The following is a 24,508-nucleotide window of genomic DNA, read 5'->3' on the forward strand; positions in this document are numbered from 1 at the left end:
CAATCAAAAGGTTGTATTAGTTAGTGTATTAGTTAGTTAGTTAGTTAGTTAGTTAGTAGTTAGTTAGTTAGTTAGTTAGTTAGTTAGTTAGTTAGTTAGTTAGTTAGTTAGTTAGTTAGTTAGTTAGTAGTAGTTAGTTAGTTAGTTAGTTAGTTAGTTAGTTAGTTAGTTAGTTAGTTAGTTAGTAGTTAGTTAGTTAGTTAGTAGTTAGTAGTTAGTTAGTTAGTTAGTTAGTTAGTTAGTTAGTTAGTTAGTAGTTAGTTAGTTAGTTAGTTAGTTAGTTAGTTAGTTAGTTAGTTAGTTAGTTAGTAGTAGTTAGTTAGTTAGTTAGTTAGTTAGTTAGTTAGTTAGTAGTAGTTAGTTAGTAGTTAGTTAGTTAGTTAGTTAGTTAGTTAGTTAGTTAGTAGTAGTTAGTTAGTTAGTTAGTTAGTTAGTTAGTTAGTTAGTTAGTTAGTTAGTTAGTTAGTTAGTTAGTTAGTTAGTTAGTTAGTTAGTTAGTTAGTTAGTTAGTTAGTTAGTTAGTTAGTTAGTTAGTTAGTTAGTTAGTTAGTTAGTTAGTAGTTAGTTAGTTAGTTAGTTAGTTAGTTAGTTAGTTAGTTAGTTAGTTAGTAGTTAGTTAGTTAGTTAGTTAGTTAGTTAGTAGTTAGTTAGTTAGTAGTTAGTTAGTTAGTTAGTTAGTTAGTTAGTTAGTTAGTTAGTTAGTTAGTTAGTTAGTTAGTTAGTAGTTAGTTAGTTAGTTAGTTAGTTAGTTAGTAGTTAGTTAGTTAGTTAGTAGTTAGTTAGTTAGTTAGTTAGTTAGTTAGTTAGTAGTAGTTAGTTAGTTAGTTAGTTAGTTAGTTAGTTAGTTAGTTAGTTAGTTAGTTAGTTAGTAGTTAGTTAGTTAGTTAGTTAGTTAGTTAGTTAGTTAGTTAGTTAGTTAGTTAGTTAGTTAGTTAGTTAGTTAGTTAGTTAGTTAGTTAGTTAGTTAGTTAGTTAGTTAGTTAGGAAGTTCATACGTATATACATCACATCCGATACACCAAGGTCTCCCTCCATCGGGCCTGTGGTGCTCTCCTTAACCAGTGCCTAAGGTGAGAATCCAACCCACCACCTCCGGTCTACCAGGCTAAAACACTAACCATTAACCTTCCGGTGGCCACACTCATTAAAATCTCTTAAAATTTAAAATACTTCGGTGCGTATAATAAATATTTGATTAACAATAACTTACAAATTCATCATACGTTATGTAGTATACATACTACAGACGTAGAACTACATAGACTAACAGAGACTGGAAATAGTCTTCATTATAGACTGGACTTAATTAATATAGTCGTGAAAATATACTAAGATGTATTACCAAAAGCAAAATTTTCATAAAAAGAAATATACACATTTCAGAGCAACAGACAATTTATAAGTTTAAATTCTAAATACAAAACTTCATATTCGTAAATGTTTAATAAAGTTATTAATGGTTTATTGTAGGAATTTTGTATTGAAAATTTGCATAATAAACCCAAAGTAAGCGATGGATATCTTTATAAATACAAGGGAAAGTTTCCTTTAGTATTAAGTAAAGAAACCTATTAAATGTCTCTGAAAAATATCTTTCATTAAGAGGCCGATAGCTCGGCAGAATAACGTTAGAAGCCATTTCAATTAAATTATTTAATTAATTGTCCAAATAAAAACCCATTTATGATTTTAAAAATAATAAAAATAACAAATTTTAACAAGTAAGAAATTATAGTCGGGCGAGGCCGACCATATAATACCCTACAACTTTGACAAAAATATAATGTGATTTAGTTGCCATAATAAAGCATTTAAGTTGAATTGTACCTTGCCTTATACCCCATTTACACATACACGAAATCTAGTAGATTTCATTTAAAATCTTTTTCCAAATCTAGTCCGTTTACACTTACTATTCTTGACATTTAAGAAGATTTAATTTTTTCTAATATTTCTTGAAAAAGTGTGTGATATGAAAAATAAGAAGGAAAAATGGGATATTTATCAAAATTCCATTTAAAATAAAAAAATAGATATTTAAATATAACATTACCTTTTATTTTAGATTAACTTTTCATTCATGTTTTTCAATTTATAAAAATTTTGTCGACATTTTAATTTTTTTTGTTTGTTTTGTTTTCCTCTTTTTTCTTGTGTAGTGTCATATTTTTTAGTATTATTTAGGAAAAAAACAGAGTTGCATCACTAAAAACTATTAGATTTTGAGTAGATTTTAACGAAATCTAGTTACGAAGTAGATTTTGTTTTGTATGGGAAATCAAGTTAAAATCAAGTAGATTTGGCTCGAAATCTCATAAGTACTAGATTTCGTGTATGTGTAAATGGGGTATTAGATATACATACTTAAGCCGTTTATTGTTGAATAAAATTGTGGACATTTAAGTGAAATTTTGATGGGGGCTTTTCATAGGGGCTAGGGTCATATGAGAACCTATTATTATGGAATTCGTGGGGGTCATCAAGTCTTGTATACAACTTGGTTATTGCAGCTTTTTGTCGAGATATGAGTATATTAATCATAATTATGAACTTAAAAGCCCTATTCGGCGGATTCAGTTGTATGCGGGCTAGGTGAAATAATGGACCGATGTAAACCATTTTCAACAGGCTTCATCCACGGTACCATAAAAGATCATGTGCCAAATTTCATTGAATTATCTCCAAAATTGCGACCTGTAGTTTGATTACAAGTTTTAAAAGCCCTATTCGGGGGTTCAGTTGAATGGGGGCTAGGTGAAATAATGGACCGATGGTAACCATTTTCAATAGGCATCGTCTACGGTACCATAAAAGATCATGTGCCAAATTTCATTGAATTATCTCCAAAATTGCGACCTGTAGTTTGATTACAAGTTTTAAAAGCCCTTTTCGGGGGTTCAGTTGTATGGGGGCTAGGTGAAATAATGGACCGATGGTAACCATTTTCAATAGGCTTCGTCTACGGTACCATAAAAGATCATGTGCCAAATTTCATTGAATTATCTCCAAAATTGCGACCTGTAGTTTGATTACAAGTTTTAAAAGCCCTATTCGAGGGGTTCAGTTGTATGGGGGCTAGGTGAAATAATGGACCGATGGTAACCATTTTCAATAGGCTTCATCTACGGTACCATAAAAGATCATGTGCCAAATTTCATTGAATTATCTCCAAAATATCGACCTGTAGTTTGATTACAAGTTTTAAAAGCCCTATTCGAGGGGTTCAGTTGTATGGGGGCTAGGTGAAATAATGGACCGATGTTAACCATTTTCAATAGGCTTCGTCTACGATACCATAAAAGATCATGTGCCAAATTTCATTGAATTATCTGCAAAATTGCGACCTGTAGTTTGATTACAAGGATTACAAGCCCTATTGGGGGGTTCAGTTGTATGGGGGCTAGGTGAAATAATGGACCGATCTTAACCATTTTCAATAGGCTTCGTCCCTGGTACAATAGAAGATCATGTACCAAATTTCATTGAATTATCTTCAAAATTGCGACCTGTAGTTTGATTACAAGGTTTACATGGACGGACGGACAGACGGACGGACAGACGGACGGACATAGCTAAATCGACTCAGAAAATGATTCTGAGCCGATTGGTATACTTTAAGGTGGGTATAGGACCAATATTATTGTGCGTTACAAACATCAGCACAAACCCAATATACCCTCCCCACTAAAGTGGTGTAGGGTATAAAAATAATAAAAGTATGTATATAATTTTGACAAAAATATTTTTGCCACCATTTCTACAACCTTCAATAAAAATGCTTATTTATTTGCAACGTATGTCAGACATATTAAATTTATGCACATCCTTAAACGCACACACACTCCTACAACACCATATGAAAAACCATTTAAACAAGCTCATTAAAATTCCTTCACATAAATATACACACACTCCAATCAATATTAACTAACCAAAAATAAAAGTTTGATGACTGGTTGCTAAGAAGACAGACAGCCAGCAATCAGACAACCAAGCAAAATAATTTAAACCCACATTACACACAACCCAGGGGAAAAAGGTGTAACGAGGTAAATGTAAGATAATTTTTTCGAACGCAATAAAATAAACTTCAGTGGAAAAAGCAATAAAATTAAAAACAAACAAGGAAGCACCAACTAAAGATCCTTTAAACTTAAACATGTGTGACTCTAAACATACATATAGAGAGAGACATCTAAAACAATATACTCTTCTTTTATTTAGTACAAGACAACATGAAGTGTTTGCCGTTACGACTATATTTGCACATATTTGTGTGTTTTTCTGTGTGTGTCTGCTGTTTTCCTGTTTTTATTGTTTTTGATTTCCCGTTACAAAATCATATGCGGCAAAAAACATAAAAAGTGTATGCGTGCCTGGCATAACTAACAACAAAAAAAAGGAACAAGGATAAATCGTTAAGTTGTACGTTCATAAAAGAAAATCTGTGACAGATTATGCTTAAGTAGCGTTTATTGATTTCGTGTTTTTATAGGTTTAAGGGAGGGAAAATATTTTCGTAATCATAATACGTGAGTGTAGACATACGTGTATCTGGAATGTAAATATAATAATTTAGAATCCAAAAAATATTAACCATGAAAATGGGGTTTATGTTTCGAAACGATAAAACATATGATATTTTGAATATATTGAGGGGAAATATTATTAAATTAGAAAATTCTATTAATCTGATAAAGTTATACAATATGTTTTGGGTTATTGCAGAACAGTGGTGGGGAAAATAATATGAACTGATATTATACAAACAATTTTAGAAAAATTAAACAAGATTTTACAATTATTTCGATTTCTCTATAGTTGGCCATCGGCCAAAAGATTTCTTGAATTCAATACAAAAATGGATTATTATAACCACCATCAAAATCTAAGATATTCTAGCTATGTTCGTCCATCTCTTGGAAGAGTGCGTCAGGTTCCTTATGGAAAATATACTGAAATTTTTTTCCACAAATATTCTATATTTCATAATTTGTTTGCAACACACATAAAAATAACTCAGAAATGACTTAAAAATTACTTAAATATGATTCGAAAATGACACCAAAACGATCAGTAATTCGACTTAAAAATTACTCAAAAAAGATTAAAAAATGTGTCGGAACTGATCAGAAGAAATTACAATTACTTGTAGTTGTAATCAAAGTATTACTAATTACTTCTACATGTAATTGTAAGGAAATAAAATTCATATTTACAAGTAATTGTAATTGTAAATTCTTCAATTACAATTACAAGTAATTGTAAATTCTTTAATTACAATTACAAGTAATTATAAATTCTTCAATTACAATTACAAGTAATTTTAAATTCTTCAATTACAATTATAAGTAATTGTAATTGGTTATTGCTTAATTACACATTAAATATAATTTCAATTGGCAAATCTTTAATTAGAATTACAGGTAATTTTTAATGATAAAGCTTCAATTACAATTACGTTTGAGGTATATATAGTCGTTACCCCCCAAACATGTCAAATTGTAAAGCTATGTCCATCCGTCTGTCTGTATGTTTATCTTCTAAAAAGTCAAAATCAATCATTGGATCGTAATTTGAGGCACTAAGTGGAACTATTTAGATTTAAAATAAAATTTGTTTCTTTCACAATATCTATTTAGCTACTAAGTTATTGAATACAAATTGCCCCCTTAGTTAACTTTTACTCATTCTAATTTCCTCTTGAGTAACCTTAAATATAAAAGGTACTAAAAAGCCTAAATTTCTGTTATTTCTATTAGAAATGTTTTTTCCCAATTATCCCTTATTCTTAGAAAATGCACACAGCTAAACATGTGTCCCTAATTATTATAATAATAATTATTATTATTAGAATTCATTTCTACACTTTAATTATTTCTCAAGCCCAAAAATAATAATAAAAATAAACAAAACCCACACACATCATTAAAATATTTTCTGCAATTATCCCTGGAGATTAAAATAAACATAAAAGTTTGCCAAAACAAATGAACTCTCATATCTTTTAACAGGATGGTAAGAGAAAATAATATAAACTTACGTAAATATAGGAAATGGATTGCCCTGTATATTACAAGGCAGATGAACATCATTGCCACGTTCTACATGAATATCCATAACAGGCTTCTGAGTAGTGCGTGGTGCTAAATTTTTACTTAATTCTGTGAAAAAGGCGAAAAAAAGGGTAAAATACATATAATTAGGGATAAATATAAAATGAAATATTTGAAATCCTTTTCGTTACCTTTTACTTGTAACGTAACAGCTTCGCTACGTTGTCTATCACCATTTAAGGTGTTAGTTACCAAACAGGAATATTTAACTAAAGCATCCTCAGAGCGTATGGAACGTACATACAAATCGCCAGATGCAGATAACACAACATAACGACCAGCTGGAAAAAAGTAAAGGGAATAATAAAGGATTTTAAAGAATGTACTAGTGGTATAACTTTAACAAAATTGTAATACTTTAAGAACTACACAAATTTTACTTTAACAATAATCAATAACTTACACACCATTTCTTAAAAATTCTCGTTAATTTGCAAAAAAGTAATAAAATTATTTGTGTTTTTTTTTTTTTTTTTTTTTTTTTTGTGAAATTTAATATTCAAAAATGTTCAATCTAATTAAAAAAAAAACTTCCCGGCAAGCAATCTTTAATTTACTTTAAATTGGAAATGGTGTAATAGTATATTGCAAAATCTCTATACTCTTCCTTAGGGGATTTTGCAAAAAAAAAAAAAAAAAAACAAAAAACAAATGTAATATAGTATAAAAAAAAGAAATAGTAACTTTACTATAGATACAAAAACTTGTAACTTGTTTAGGGCTCACTAACAACAACAACAGCAACAAAAACAACAACTAGTTGAAAATCCCCTGAAAATGTTAAATAAATGTTGTATGTGTGACAGTAACACAAAATAGTGGACAAACATGAAAATTCCCACATGATGACATGAAAACATTTTCCAATAAATGTCAACTACAAAATATACTACTACAACAAAAAGAAAAAGCAGCAACGGAAACAGAAAAAAATATATACAACTACAAATACAACCTACAATGCCACTATATTTATTATTTTTACAACATGGGTGTGGGAGTAGTAGTACTAGTGACAACCCATTAGTTCTATAAAGCTTGGAAAGTATTTTTCCCAAAATTCTTACTACTTTTGTATTACGATTTGTATTATAAAAATTTGTATAAATCAATTTTTTATAATAAAAATCGTTTGTTGAAGTATAGAGAAAGCTAATCGCCACATTCGTGTCACGAACTAATCTGAATAGTAAATTAAATATCCATTGCAGAGTCTTTTGTCCATTTGTATTCGTATTTAAAAATAGTACTAACTAATAACTAACCTTTAAGTTTTAAAGTACTTAATAAATTTTTCCCTAAGCCATAGACTAACTACAGACTAGAATTTAGACTAAACTGTAGATTAGACTACAGAGTCTATAGTCTAACCTATAGTCTAGTCTATAGACAAAAGGCTAGAAACTATTATACTCTATAGACCAGACTACAATATAGACTAGACTATAGACTAGACTATACTCTAGACTATAGGATAGACTATAGACTAGACTATAGACTAGACTATAGACTAGACTATAGACTAGACTATAGACTAGACTATAGACTAGACTATAGACAAGACTATAGACAAGACTATAGACTAGACTATAGACTAGACTATAGACAAGACTATAGACTAGACTATAGACTAGACTATAGACTAGACTATAGACTAGACTATAGACTAGACTATAGACTAGACTATAGACTAGACTATAGACTAGACTATAGACTAGACTATAGACTAGACTATAGACTAGACTATAGACTAGACTATAGACTAGACTATAGACTAGACTATAGACTAGACTATAGACTAGACTATAGACTAGACTATAGACTAGACTATAGACTAGACTATAGACTAGACTATAGACTAGACTATAGACTAGACTATAAACTAGACTATAGACTAGACTATAGACTAGACTACAGACTATATACTATAGACTAAACTGTAGACTAGACTATAGATTAGACCAAAGACCTGACTAAGTACTAGTCTATGGACTAGAGTCTATACTACTCTATAGACTATAATAGACTATAGACTAGACTATATACTAGACTATAGACTGGACTATAGACTAGACTATAGACTTGACTATAGACTATATACTATAGACTAAGGACTAGTCTATAGACTAGAGTCTATACTACTCTATAGACTAGACTATAGACTACACTATAGACTGCACTACAGACTAGGCTATAGACTAGACTATATACTATAGACTAAACTGTATACTAGACTATAGATTAGACATAAGACCTGACTAAGGACTAGTCTATAGACTAGAGTCTATACTACTCTAAAGACTATAATAGACTATAGATTAGACTGGTCCATTGCCTACTAACAAAATTTGTATTTGTATACACTTCTCCTTCGTGAGAAGGGAATATATAAGTTTGTCATTCCGTTCCGAGACAACCTCTGAAAATTTCATAAAAAAGCCTATTTTGTTGGTTGTTCTTTGAGTTTTGTTTCGTTTGGCGTATGTTGTTGTTAAAGTAGTTATGGACTCGGGTAATATGAAAATTTTATAAAATTAACTTTATTTTAAACACACTATAATGAAAGGAATATAAGATTCGTCAAAGGCAAATATGTAGCTCTTACTTGATCGATATGAAAAAGTACGAATTCGGCTTTTAGCACAAAAACAAAACTAGCATTATTATATAACTGTTCTCAGTTTGGGATAGCTCTTCGAACTGCAGGGACACCATATGTGCTTCTATATACCTACAAACAAATCAACATAAATACATACATTTATAACAGACAGTCCAAATATTTTCGATTTTTTTCTTTCCTTTTTTGCCTCTACCTATTTATGTACGTATTGGTGGTAATAGATAACAGTAGAGTATACATTACCACCAATACGTACAATACAGTATTAAAGTGGGGGCCATAAGTTACGGAAGTATCGCTAGGATATTCTCTACAATCAATTGGTAAAAACCTTGGAATGCCGTTTCTTTACAATCTCAGATATTATTATTATAATCAGCGCATCACCATTTACATTGCTGGTACCATGATCTAAAAACTTCATCAATAGTTGCTATGAAAACCTAGCGAATTCTTCGTCATACCAGCCAAAGCATTTCAAATACTCTGTTATCGTGTTATCGTGGATCACTGGAGTTTAATTTTTAAAACCTCGGTACCACATTCAATAATGACTCATATGTTGTATGCATTCATCGCCAAACTGTGGTATAATTATAAAGTACTCGGGCTTTAATTCTTGTGTAAATCTTATGTCCACATGATGAGTACCTTTAGGTACAAATACTCTTCTTTTTATGAATAAAACATAGTTAAAAAATCTATTATCCAGAATGTTCGCCGAATACTTCATTGTTGGGCTTATAGCCGAATGGCTATGCTGCCTCATACATATATTGTCATCATCAAAGCATGATTTCCTAGCCCATAATTTTCCTGATAATATAAGAAGGTTAACAATGAAATCCTAAACGATGGATAATATTTGACCAAAACTTTATTTCTTCCTACAATTTAAAACAATATAATTCTTTTTCATATTTTATATATAAATCTAACAAAATCTATAAATTTTAAATTACACAAATTACTTTAAATCATAAATCAAATTCCAATTTGTACATCACTGCCTTTAAAATAAAAGATTTAACAATGAAGGACAAAAGTAAGAGAATTGTAAAATAAAATAGGAAGATAAAAATGTTTAATAAGGAACATGAAGAATATTTGGGGTAAGTGCATTGCCTCGAAATTGGTTGCTTGGTACATACGTGTTACAAACAGTTAGATAAACATATGAATGGACATCAACATAAATATAAAATCAAATGTTTAATAAGAAAATCGATTTGAAATGCGCGTTTTTCCTTCTTACCAAGGACAATATTTTTCTGTTATGGAATTTTGATAAACACTGTAAAATTTAAAGAAAACATGTAACATACGTACGCACCGGAAGGAAAGAAAAATGCGCAAAACATAAATTTTAGCCAACGGATAAACACAGACAGATACCAACACAACAGCAACATAACTACTGCATACACAAAAAAGGACAAATAACTACAATGTAAAATACCCACAATATTCCAGCAAAAACTAGTTGTACACAAGAATACACACAGACATACATAAATCCATACATATAAATGTAAACAACAGACAATAGTCAGTGTTTTTTGTTTATATTATTATTTACATACATATATAAATATATACCTACATATATATGAAGATACATATACCGGTCGGTCGATTATCTGAACAAAAACCAGAATAAGTAAAAAAGAGAGTTTAAAAACTCCCAACGAAAGGCAAAAATCTCATATAATAAAACTGTTCATACTATTTAAATGGACAGAAATAAATGGAACCAAAATAAACTATAAAATAAAACAACAAGTACAACTACAGTAAATACATACGTATATTTTTTTATATGTATATAAAAAAAAATTAAAACAACACTCACCAACATCCGACAGATCCGGCAATAGTATCTCTTCGCCACGTTGCCAACTGGCTACTTTAACATATGTACGCACATAGTCCGGTATGGCACACTTAATCAACGCTGAATTTCCCAAATAGACTTCAGTATTTTCCACGTGTACATGGAATTGTCGGCGCACCACTACAATGAAAAATAATCAACAATAACATGAGAAACATCATCAACACAATGATAAACATACGAATATATGTATGTAGGAATTTACTCCAAAAAAAAAAATGAGAGAGTTTTAACTTCACACAACAAAAACAACAAAATGTAACCAACAGAAGTAAAACATCATGAAAAATTTATCGGTATGTGTTGAAACAAAAGTGTTATTTCCGGTTATGTTTTTGTATGAGAATGTACAAAAACAAAAAGAGAGAAAGAAAAAAATATGAAAAATAAAATAGTTTTCATGAGCAGTAAGGATTAACAGGTTTTAAACTGAATATTTAAAACTATAAAAATAACACAACAATGTCTGAAATGAGATTTTGCTGATGTTGCAAATAAAAATACAATAAATAAAATATTAAAAGCCAGTATTCAACACAATATAATATTTACTGCAGTTTTTGTTTGTACAATTTACGTGATTAAAGTTACTTAAACGTATAATTTCATTTTCAAAAAAATGTAGTATTTTTCACATAATACTACAAAGATCAGTTACATTAGTTTTAAAACAAATTAAATACATATAGTCAATAATTAGAGTTGAAAGTAAAGCTATGTGAACAAAAACTAATCGCTCGATTTTGACTAAAATTCAATATATTCCAATGGATAAGGGTCCTAAGAAAAAGTTTATCTAGGGAATCTAGCCAATTTGAAGTAGAGCTTTGTCTAAATAAATTTCAACTTTTCAATAAATTATTAATTAATTTCAACTTTTCAATAAATTAAAAATTTAACAAATCTGTGGCAAAAATGAAGAAGTACATATCGCATGTTTTTGCATTTTTGAAATCTCCGCACTCTACATTATATAGTGTCATAAAAATCGGAACAGAACTTTTGAAAATATCGAAATTTTAAAATGTATTTTACAATAGTTTTGTATTGGAATTTAAAAATGTCCTTTCGAAAAGTACAAAAAACACTTTATATACTTTTGCCTTTTTACCACAGAAATATTATCTGTAAATACAAATCCCAGTGAAAGCTTGATAAAGCCCAAATAGGCCCTAATAGACTATACAAGTGGCTTGTAAAACACACTTTTTTCAATTGCACAAACCTTAAATATTAAAATGTCTGTCAAGCTGCATAGCATAGTATATTTAACCCTTTATACTTACTTAACAACTTACTTTTCAATGGCTACATCATACTATCTGCATTCATTTTAAGTAGTTCAGTAAGGACATATTTGTAATCTGATAAATGAGTACAAATTTTTAGGCTTTTAACATTTTTCGTTAGAAACTGTTTTTTTTTTTTTGCACAAACATTTAAGAGATGAATATATATAAAACCATTAGATGACCAATAATAAAGTAAATAAGCAGCGGTACTGTGAATACGACAGCGAGCTAACAAACACGAGACCCAAGTTCGCATCATAGCTAACAGCTAATTTTTATATAAAATAAAACAACTTAGGTTAAGTTACGTTGAGAGGAGTATGTATAATATATACTATCCGAACAAATGTACTTAGGCAACTAACGGCCTCTTGTGTGGTCCTTTACGTACATGTTCAGAAACTCAGTTCATTAAAAATTTCCAATCAGTGTTCGTGAGAGATGTTATATCTGAAATATCATAATTTCGACAAAAGCCTGGTAATGACGAGGAAAGTGTTTTATAGGTTCACTGTCCTATGTGCATGTTTTACATTCGTCTGAATCAGCGACGCAACGTACCACAAACTTACTCATTCTGAAGAAGTTTTCTCGTTTTGTGGGTTCATGTATTGTTGCATTAATCTAGGTGGACGTATGGGAAAATGTAATATTCATTTAAGAATATCTTAAGAAGAATAGGTGGACGTATGGGAAAATGTAATATTCATTTAAGAATATCTAATGTTTAAACTTCATCAACATTTTCTATAAATAGAAAAATGATCAAGAATCCATCATAAAGTAGATATCCAGCAAAATCGTTAAAATAATGGTTAATTGCCAATCGTTATTTCATATATTACTTACTGATGCGTGGTCATTATTAACTATATTATTTCATTGAGTTGAATAGACAATTACTTGTAAGGAGAGATGCAATTTGGATTTTTTATAGGCCAAGTTTCTAGAGCGTATATTTAACAAACATTAGGTTGGTGGTTCAAACCCTTCTGAATAACATTTATTTTTATACCCAACACCACACTACAGTGGGGAGAGTATTATATGTTTGTGCTGATGTTTGTAACGCACAAAAATATTAGACCTACACCCACCTTAAAGTATACCGATCGGCTCAGAATAACTTTATGAGCCGATTAAGACATCTCCGTTCCTCTGTCCGGCTGGATGTCAAGATATTTTGATAAAATTTGGATCATACGTGTTTTTTGCCAATTGAAAATGGTTGAAATTGATCCATTATTTCACCTGACTTTCCGATTTGGGGTTTTTAACTCATAACTACATTAAATATATACTACTATCTCTCCCAAAATTGGCACAACTAAGTTTTATATAGGCATTAATGACCATTCCAATTTATATACTGATCGGCTGTCATTTGACTCTAGCCCCCATACAATCCACCCTTTAAAAAATATCTTAAACATCCATAAATTTACTTATAACAATTATTATAGCGATGAAATTCAGCATAACTAACCTAACTCCCATATAAAGCCTCTTTTAGACATTTTGTTTTTCATCCATAAATTGCTTAAATACATCGGAATTAAAAGGAAATTCAACATAAAAGTTTCTTTATGAAAAATAACTAATTTTTAAAATATACTTAAGGTGTAGGGTATAATATAGTCGGGCATGGCCTACTTGTTTTTTAAATAGCACTGATTTATATATCGTATTTAAAACGCAAATGGCCCTATCTAACATTTTTGTAAATTTTACAGGAGAAGCAAAAAACTATTTAAAGTGAAAAGTTTGTTTCTATTAGCGCGATTTATTTGTAGTAAATAAAAAAATTATTTAATAGTGAAACCTATTATTTGTTATCATGGTTGACAGTGACGTATATAAAAATGAATAAATTGGACTTTTTACCTTCAATATTCAAATGTTTTTGTAGATAGGGCCTTTTGTAGGAGTCCATTTTTTGGTGTGAGCATTTGTTTTGATGCAATAAATCAGAATCAACAATAAAATCGATTTTGAATTTTTGGTTAGTTAGGGCCGTTTGCGTTTCAGTTGACGATATGTATGTATTTTGTAAAAATCCGTTCTCAAAATCACTATAAAGCAACTTGTTAATGGAGCATTAAGTAAGGCTTAGAAAATGTTTAATTTTTTTTGTTTTCAGCATTGTTCCTGAGTAACTAGTTATTGTATAACTTATTTGTAACTACTTTTTTTGCAAACCAAAAATAATTAGTAGTTATTCACTCCAAAAGTTTATAAGAAATTTTAAAATATTAATCATTAAAAAAAATTATTTAATTAAATTAAATTAAACTTAATTAATAGTATATAAAATTTAATTTCTAATTAAAATTTCTGACTATTGTATAAATATAAATATTAAATATTTTTCATACATATTAATTATTTTTTTCTTTTCAGCATATTAAATATATTACTGAATATATCAATCATGAACAACATATGGCTGTAAGTAAGTAATTTGATCTTTAAAAAAAATATCTTTTATTTACATTATTATCATTCTTTTGCAAATAATAGAAAACATATGTATGTCCACATGCGTATGTAGTATGTATACTTAAGGAATTAAATATCAATCATACGTTTAGTAGAACTCATATTAATTGCAAACATATGGCTTATTTAAAACTAAAGTGGTCTTAAATTAAAATCTACTGTTTTTAAACTAATCTTAAAATTGTTTAATATTTTTGGTAAATCCCATGAAAAGGAATTTTATGTTTATTTTATTAAAGAAAAAGAAGTTTAAACTTAATAAAATATAAATATATATATATATATTTTTTTCACAACAGACAAACGCTAGTTTACCAATTTGTACTATAAAATATTAAACAATAATTAAATAAACACAACAAAAATACCGTGATAAAGTCACATTTTTATGCATGAATTTATTACAAAAATATATCATCACACAAATGTGTAACTTTTTTACCTGACCTTTAAATGAAAATAAATGCTAGAAAAAATATTCACTTTTTATTTATCAAATTATTTCATTTTTTTCTCTCGATTTCAATTCACAGTCATGTATGTAAATAACTGGCAAAACTACAAAAGCAAATTTAACAAGTAAGAAAGTATAGTCGGGCGTGGCCGACCATATGATACCCTACACCAGTTATGAATATTAAATGTGATTTATTTTTCATAATATCGCATTTATCTTCAATATTCCCTTGTTCCGATACATTTAAGCAATTTATGGATGAAAAACTAATTTTTTGAAAGAAGCTTTATATGGGGGCTAGGGGCAAATATGGACCAAGCCCGATAACATTTTGTGAATATATGTTTATATTTACATAATATTTTATTGTGCTGAATTTCATCGCGATATTTGTGTTTATAAGTTAATTTGGGACATTCAAGTAATTTTCTTAAGGGGACTTTGTATGGGAGCTAGGGTCAAATGGGGCCCGATCTTTATGATATTTGGCAGGGTCATCAAGACTTCTATAAAACTTAGTTGTGCCGTATTTTATCGATATATCTGTATATTTAACATAATTATGAGCTCAGAAGCCCTTTTCAGGGGGTACTGTTCTATAGGGGCTAGGTGAAATAATGGACCGATTTTAACCATTTTCAATACGCTTCGTCATTGGGTCAAATAAAACGTGCGTGCCAAATTTCATCCAATTATCTTGAAAATTGCGACCTGTACCTTGCACACAAGGTTTACATGGACAGCCAGCCAGCCAGACGGACAGACGGACGGACATAGCTTAATCAACTTAGAAAACGATTCTAAGCCGATTGGTATACTTTAGGTGGATATAGGACGAATATTTTTGTATGTTACAAACATCAGCACAAATCCAATATACCCTCCCCACTAAAGTGGTGTAGGGTATAAAAATGAATAAACAAAAAACATGAATGAATGTATACATACATACCAGAGATATGAACTAGATGCATACATACATAAATGTAGAACAAACTTGCAGTTTACTATGAAAATCGACTACAGTCAATAGTGATGAAATATTTAAAAACGTGAGAAAATGAATATGTAGCAGTTAAGTTAAATAGACATACATACATACATAGACACACAAATAGACTAAATATGTTAGTGTATTTCTGTGTACTAAATGTAACAGTGTATCAACAACACATTGTATAGATGCATTTCGTAAATATCTGATGAATACATATGATGTTGCTAGCAGGAATTGAATGAAAAATTTGTAAACATTTTTATGCAAAATTTTATGTAACAAAAAAAAATTGATAAAAAGAGTACAATGTTAAAATAAATATAAGTTTTTTTTTGTTTGCAGGAAAAATTTATGAATAGATACAAATTTGTTAGTACAAGTTTAACACATTTTTTATATTAAATATATGATAATAAAAGATCGTCATAGAGTTTATAGAGTTGATATTTATTGTTATATAAGAAAATTATTTTCCATGTAAAAATGTTTGCTTTACGTAATACTAAACGAATGATCTGAGGCACAGTGGTGACTAATGGATGAACATTTTAAGCAGCTACGTCCAGGAAACTGAGTTTTTGCATCTATTTTCCATAAAAAGCACAGCAAAACATTTCTGATATCATATTTCAGCTATTACAAAATTATTATTCTGAACGCGCCCTCACATAAATACTATTAAAATACATACACAAATGCAAACACACTTTTTCCACTCATACAAATACAATACTACTCACAGGACATGTTAAAAAAATCACAATGAAGGTTTTCAGGTCAATATGCAGATTTTTATTATTACTTTTTCTTCCCTGCTTGTGTGTTTTTTTTATTTCTGACACATAATAATTACAAGTATTATATATTTCCTTTGTTTCTTTTTAACGTTTCATTTGTAGTATTGCATTTTCGACGTAAGTGTTTTAAATTGCTTGAATATTACATTTATTAAAATATAAATAAAAAAAGTGAAGAAGAAAAGTGTAATAACAACAACTGAAATAAAAAGGATCATTATCCGTTGAATACTTGCAATAGCCTTGGGTTATAACAATGATTATTTTCCTTTATACACAGTTTACTACTGTTACACTTGTAGTTATTGTTGTTGTAGTGTTGCCGACTTGTAAATCCTTTTGATGTCAACACTTAAAACAACTGATTGTTTCACTTTTTTTTGCAAATGTATAATACTACCTTTAAGCCATTTTGTTTGCTAAAAACTTACTATCATCAACAAATCATGAATATTTCTCGTCTGTTTGTGTGTTGGGCAAAACTGGTAAATTATTAAATGTTTGCAGTAAATTGATAGCAGGTGAAGTAAAGTAAATTTTAAGCTTTATTACAAGTGATAAATTAATTATCAAAATAACGCAATTACTTAATATCTTTGTCTTTTTTGGTTGAAGTACATACTTAGTACAATCTTTAATTTGCTAACGGCTTTATCGGCTACTTATTTCTATTCACTTTCTAATAATTTATTCTTATTTGCAATTGCAACTTAAAAATTTAATAAAGAAATAAATTATCTTTTTAGAATGTAAATGTAAAAAGAAATTTAGTTTTTAATTAATTATTAATTATAAGAACAACTTTTATGAGACAATATATCTACAAAAACGACAATATATTTACATAAATTATGTGTATGTAGTAAAGCATTGCTGTTACTACAGCTGAAGAGTTAAATGCTGACCTAGCAACAGAATACGAACTGTAGGACGCTTAATACCATATTATTTCCTATATATCCTTTTCATATTAGTTTTAGTTAGTTAGTTAGTTTATTAGTTAGTTATTAGTTAGTTCGTTTGTTAGTTAGTTAGTTAGTTAGTTAGTTAGTTAGTTCGTTAGTTCGTTAGTTAGTTCGTTAGTTCGTTCGTTCGTTTCTTTCGTTCGTTCGTTCGTTCGTTTGTTCGTTCGTTCGTTCGTTAGTTTTCGTTCGTTTCGTTCGTTCGTTCGTTCGTTCGTTCGTTCGTTCGTTAGTTCGTTTCGTTCGTTCGTTGTTCGTTCGTTCGTTTGTTCGTTCGTTCGTTCGTTCGTTCGTTCGTTCGTTCGTTCGTTCGTTCGTTCGTTCGTTTCGTTTTCGTTTCGTTCGTTCGTTCGTTCGTTCGTTCGTTCGTTTTCGTTCGTTCGTTCGTTCGTTTTCGTTCGTTCGTTCGTTCTTCGTTCGTTCGTTCGTTCGTTCGTTCGTTCGTTCGTTCGTTCGTTCGTTCGTTCGTTCGTTCGTTCGTTCGTTCGTTCGTTCGTTCGTTCGTTTTTTCGTTCGTTCGTTCGTTCGTTCGTTCGTTCGTTCGTTTCGTTTCGTTCTTCGTTTTCGTTCGTTCGTTCGTTCGTTCCGTTTCGTTCGTTCGTTCGTTCGTTCGTTCGTTCGTTCGTTCGTTCGTTCGTTCGTTCGTTCGTTTCGTTCGTTCGTTCGTTCGTTCTTCGTTCGTTCGTTCGTTCGTTCGTGTTCGTTCGTTTCGTTCGTTCGTTCGTTTCGTTCGTTCGTTCTTCGTTCGTTCGTTCTTTTCGTTCGTTCGTTCGTTTCGTTCTTCGTTCGTTCGTTCGTTCGTTTCGTTCGTTCTTCGTTCGTTCGTTCGTTCTTCTTTCGTTCGTTCGTTTCGTTCGTTCGTTCGTTCGTTCGTTCTTTCGTTCGTTCGTTGTTCGTTCGTTCGTTCGTTCGTTCGTTCGTTCGTTCGTTCGTTCGTTTCGTTCGTTCGTTCGTTCGTTCGTTCGTTGTTCGTTCGTTCGTTTCGTTCGTTCGTTCGTTCGTTCGTTCTTCGTTCGTTCGTTTTCGTTCGTTCTTTCGTTCGTTCGTTCGTTCGTTCGTTCGTTCGTTCGTTAGTTCGTTCGTTCGTTGTTAGTTAGTTAGTTAGTTTAGTTAGTTAGTTAGTTAGTTAGTTAGTTTAGTTAGTTAGTTAGTTAGTTAGTTAGTTAGTTAGTTAGTTAGTTAGTTAGTTAGTTAGTTAGTTAGTTGTTAGTTAGTTAGTTAGTTAGTTTAGTTAGTTAGTATTCCTTAATTCTCAACTACGCTATTCCTACACACCTTTGCATACATTGTTCTAAATTCCTAAACAACAATATCTCAAGTTTTCTGTTTTAGCACATTTGTGTAGGGTATAAAAACCGGATATTAGAGCAATCAGCCTAAAGGAAATGACTAAATAACAAGTGTCTTCTTTCTCTCCTTCAATGAATACAAACATTTACTTTTCGCCTGTGCCTTCAGATAATATTTAATGCTTTGACAAATTTTTACTTGTAATCATTATGGTTGTCAACTAATTTCACCACAAACATTTTCTAAAACTACTCGCACTTTGAAAAATCATCCCCATGATAATGATTAAAATGTTGGTGATGATGATGTGGCTGTTGTTGCAAGTGTGGAATTAGTGTGGCCATTAGGGTGTGCCGATCTATTAGAATCGTAACAATACAGTTGATATTTTTCATTAACATTCCTAAAACAAGTAGTTTGTTATAGTTCAATATATAAAATCAAGGGACAAAAAAGTTCCATAATAAAACTATTTTGTTTCAGATAACATTTCTTGCCAAAACTCCATATGTAATTTAGAGAATTTCAGTTTAAATGAAATAGATTTTATGGAACATTCCTAATAACAATGTTTCTGTCTATTCACACAACAAAACTTCAATATTATTCTTTGATTGTGTTTGTTTTTTGTATTTTGTTGTTTCTTTGGTCTGGTTTCTGTGGTCTTTTGATGTCTATTTTAGAATTTTATAAATAAACAAACAAGTACATAGTATTAAACTTTCAGGAAATTGTGTCTAGTTCTATTGGCAAATAATGTTAAATAAAAAGAAAGAAAGGGCAATAAAATGCTTTTAAGAAACCATAAAATATTTAATTTCTACAAAAATAAAACTTAGAGTAAAATAAATATAAGTTAAGTGGGCCAAGAATTGTCGTAGATTATTTAAACTTTGGTAAGAAATGCATAGGTGTGCAATGAAATGAATTAAAGTCAATTTAAAGGCAAGACTTGTCATTATTTATCGAAGTATTTCCTTTTAATTGATTTAATAATATGTTTTTATAAGTGGACTATAGAGGTGGGTGCCTTGTATCCTTCAAGTGAACAACATACCATTAGCAACAAGAATGAAGTAAAGGTAATGGTGAACAGCAGGACGAGAAGTTATTGATCTAAAACAAATTCTCTGTTTTCAAAAGTTTTCGAGACAAGATATCTCCTTTTAGAGTTATCGATGAATTGTCTCTTTATAAGAATGTTCAATGAATTGTATTCTTATAGAGAATATTCGCTCTTATTAGAAAACTGACAATCAATTTTCTCTTCAGAGGAATTTTGTTTAATTCTCTATTTTCTAGAGATTTGCGATGTAATCTCTCCTTAAAAATAAACCTTACTCTCAGAGAAAATTGTCTATCAAACTCTTTTCAAAGATAATTTTCGAATCTCTGTTAATAGATAATCTTGTTTTTTATAGAAAATTATAAATCAAATTATATTAATATTTTCTCTTTATAGAAAATTATCGACAAAATCTCTCTTTACAGAGAATTCTCGATAAATTCTATCTTTATAGCAAATCTCTATTCAAAAATAATGACAAATTCTCGACATATTCTCTGTTTAAAGATAATCTTCTCTCTTTATAGAAAACTGACGATCAAATCTCTTTTCAATGAGATTTATCGATAAATTCTCTTTTTATAAATAAACTTGAACGACTTCTTTCTATCTGCCTTCTTCTTTGAAGAATTTGATTTTAATAAAGAATCTATATATATATATAAAAGAGTTTTGTTACTGACTGACTGATTCATCTTCGTACAGCCCAAACGGCTAGAATCATGAAATTTTGACAGTAGATGTTTTTTTTGGTTATATAGATCCACTAAGGAGAGATTTTTGGAAATTTGTACATTTAGGGGTAAAAAGGGGATAAACGGGTAAAACAGGTTTTCTTAATTATCTTACCTAATATTAGTGATACAAGAAAAATTTTAAATGCACATGTATCTAATCTTAAAATAAGCAGATGTGTGTCTGGTACTTTTTTGAAATTCGTACTTTTAAGGGGTGAAAATGTGTAACAAAGGTGATTTTGGTACCTTTTTGGCCCTTTATAACTTTTTAACTAATAAACAAAATAACATTTTTGTAAATATTTTGAATATATCTCTTAAAATTAGAAGCACACTAAGAAAACTTTTTCGATTTATTGAAGTATTCCTATTTAATTAGGGACTAACTCTGTAATGTTTATTAAAACAAAATGTTTGCTATTTCATTGGGGAAAAAGTACTAAAAAGAAGAAAAAGGGGAAATTTAATTTTATTCAAACTCATTGAGCCAATTTTTATAAAATTTCAAAAAGTAGTTTATTTACTCACACAAAATAAACTTTTTGTACATTATTTTGGAATTCGAGCACTAAGGCGTATATAGGACCAAATTGTTTGGTACCTCTTTGAAAGCACAATTTTTCTGGAACAAATGAATGCAGATTTGAATCGTTTGAGTTTTAACTGTGATATATAGATTTAAATACGGAACATTTTGTAAACTTAATTCTCAAAAAAATATATTTCTAAATTGTACTATTTTTTTTAGTACTCTCCACTAACGTAGAATTTATTCCACTTTTGATACTTTTTCTTTCTTCAAATGATACTCTGTATGTTTTATAATATGAATTAAAAACACATGATTAATAAACATACACGGTCCTCATTGAATAAGATTCTTTAAGAGAGAACTTTTTAGTACTTTTTATCTCATAAATGGTACTTTTTGAATTTTCTGAAATATTCAACCTAGGAACATAAATTTTAACATACATGGTCTTGACTGAATAATATACTGTAAGGGGGTACTTTTGGTTTCTCTATAATGGTTAACCGGAACACATTCTTTAGTTAATGAGAATTTATTGAGAGAGATTTTTGTTCTTTTTCGTTTTTCCGATAGAACTTTTTAATATTTTTACGATATTGAAAATAGAAATATAAAATTTAAAATATAGGGACTTTAGTGAATGAGAATCTATTGAAAGGGGCTTTTGGTACTTTTTCATTCATCAAATTATATTTTTTGAATTGTCTATAATATTGAACACAGATACATAAAATCTTTGATTAAATAAGACGTATTTTATAGTACTTTTTTCAAATAGTAATTTCGAAATTTCTATAATGTGAAGCTAAACGAATAAACTATAAATACAAGCTTCTTCCTGAATGCGAATTTATTCACGTGATATTGAACGTAAAAAACTGAAACATTAACAAATTTTTAAATCAATTTTAATTTTCTATAAAAGTAAACAAAATTTTGTATGTATTTAATTTTGGTAAGGGTAGCGAAGCACCCAGGGTATGCTAGTTTTCTATAAATTATTTTTAAAAGGGAATCTATAGTTTATAACTAAACTAAAAACTGTAACATAAACTTAACTTTTACTTTACTAGAATTTATTTACTTGCAAGTTCATCTCTATAATTTTCTTATATTTTCAAAACAAAATATAATTTCCTTCACAAATTTGTTATAAAACTGACAAAAGAAAAACTAAGCCCTAAAAGCTTTCTTTCTAGATTTATAAACTCAGTTATTTGTAAACATGTTTCTATATTTTATTCTTAAAAAAACTACTATAGATTTTTAGTTTATTTAATAAAGAACTTTTTTCTATAATTACTTATTCAATAAAAAAATAAGTAAATATAGAAAAAAATCAACATCATTTTTTTTAACAATAACATAAATATAAAAAAGATAAATTTGTAACAAAATGAATGAAAATAAAAAAAAAATATTTAATTTACCTGCTTGTACGTGAACATTTCGACTTAAGATTGTGCCGGCTTCATTGGTAACACGACAACGATACATGGTCTCATGAACATCGGAACGATAGTATTGAGCCAGAAATGGTGGAAAATATAAAGTGCCATTGCCAGAAATTTTTCTGAAAAGAAACATAATAAAAATGAATGCTAATTTATTAAATATGGAATAGTAAGACATTATTTTCATATAATTTACACCATTATTTATGTTTTTTTAATAGAAATATTTATTGTGAACAAATTTTTTACAAAAAATCATGTTTTTTTGGCTTTTGAATGCATTCATTAAAACCACTATATACATATTATGTATATACCTACATATTTATATCTCACTTAAAATGGAAAATGTGGAAAAAAAGTAAAAACTTTTTGTTAAATATCATGGTTTTATATAAATATATTCCCCCACTGTTAAAAAATTATTTTTATTACTACAATATTTTAAGTACACTCATACACTTAAGAACGTATTATAAATAACATCAAAACTAGCAACATTCAACATCAAGTTCCTTTACAACGTATACTAGTAGATACAAGTAGATTTGTTTTTTTTTTTTTATTTTATATATTAATATGTAGGTGGTTAGTTTGCAAATTTATCCTAAATAGTTTCATTCATATTGATTTTACTACTCATATTATTGATGTTATGTAATTTACTAAAATAAAAAAATTTTACCATTTTTCCTGATCAAACTCAAAATATTTTGTTATAAAAAATATTTCTTTCTTTTTAAAATAATACTAAATTTAACCTCGTTTTAAAGCAAGAGTATTTTTATTTTACTTGTTGTTGCAAAAAATATACTACCAACTACATATGTGTAGTAATTTTGTTGTTTACTCCTTAAAAAGTACATACAAGGATATAGTCGCAATTGTGAATACAAAAAATAAAAGCAACAGCATTCATCACTCACTCTTGCAAACAAACATTAAAATTTCACATACATTTTACATAGTTTTACTATAGACGAAGAAAAAAAAAAGCAATTTCGTTGCAATAAATTTATATTTCAAATGTCAAATGAGAAAGTGAAAAGTAAAGGAAGATATAATGTGATCATGTTTGCCTAAATGGTTACACATAAATATGAATTATTTTTAACGATATTTTTCTAAAGAGCAAGAGTGTGTTAAAGAACGGTATAAATACAATTTATATGAATCACCAAACAATTAAGGTTTTTAAAAAAATATTAAGCAGCGTATGATGGATATTTCTATTTCAAGAATTATTTAATAATCATACGTCATGCTGTACTAGTTGCATAAAAAATCTAAAAATTCTCTATAAATACTTTAATTATTAGAAAAATTTTTAAAAATTCTGTGATAATCTCACTCTTTCTTTTTGATAAATTTTCCTTTTCTAGAGATTTCTAATTAATTGTCTCTTTATAGAGAATTTTCGATAAATTTAGTTTTAAAAGGGAATTTTCAGTAAATTTTAATAGGGAATTTTTTATAAATTCTCTTTATATAAGGAATTTATTATCAATTCTCTTTTAATAAGAAACTTTTGATAAATTCTCTTATAGAGTATTTTCCATAAAGTCTCTTCTTATAGAGAATTATTCATAAATTCTCTTCTTGTAGGGAATTTTCGCTAAATTCTGTTTTAATAAACTTTTGTTAAATCGAGAGACAATTGACCACAATGCAGTCAGTCACTAGAATTAACCAGTCCAAAGAGTACTCTATAGATAAGTACTCTATAGATAAGTCACTAGATTTTTTAGTAAACTAATACTTAGACTAACTAGTAAGTAGTCTAGTCAATTGA

At 29.0% G+C, this 24,508-nt stretch overlaps 1 protein-coding gene across 1 annotated transcript in view; it reads right to left on the bottom strand.

Annotated features, from left to right (window-relative positions):
- The window catches only part of LOC119609145 (Down syndrome cell adhesion molecule-like protein Dscam2), a 92,258-nt gene extending 69,341 nt beyond the window's left edge, over window positions 1–22,917 (bottom strand). The window contains exons 1-5 of the mRNA XM_037963859.1: window positions 22,913–22,917; window positions 22,693–22,835; window positions 10,592–10,753; window positions 6,248–6,397; window positions 6,044–6,164 (exon numbers count right to left, since the gene is read on the bottom strand). Of these exons, the coding sequence (XP_037819787.1) occupies window positions 6,044–6,164; window positions 6,248–6,397; window positions 10,592–10,753; window positions 22,693–22,835; window positions 22,913–22,917 (581 nt within the window). The remainder of the gene's footprint in view (window positions 1–6,043; window positions 6,165–6,247; window positions 6,398–10,591; window positions 10,754–22,692; window positions 22,836–22,912) is intronic.
- Between the last annotated feature and the right edge of the window lie 1,591 nt (window positions 22,918–24,508).

The sequence above is a fragment of the Lucilia sericata genome, unplaced genomic scaffold (genome assembly GCF_015586225.1).
Source record: "Lucilia sericata isolate MDLA Ls3-8-SP2 unplaced genomic scaffold, ASM1558622v1 Contig000939F_arrow, whole genome shotgun sequence".
Lineage (NCBI taxonomy): Eukaryota > Metazoa > Arthropoda > Insecta > Diptera > Calliphoridae > Lucilia > Lucilia sericata.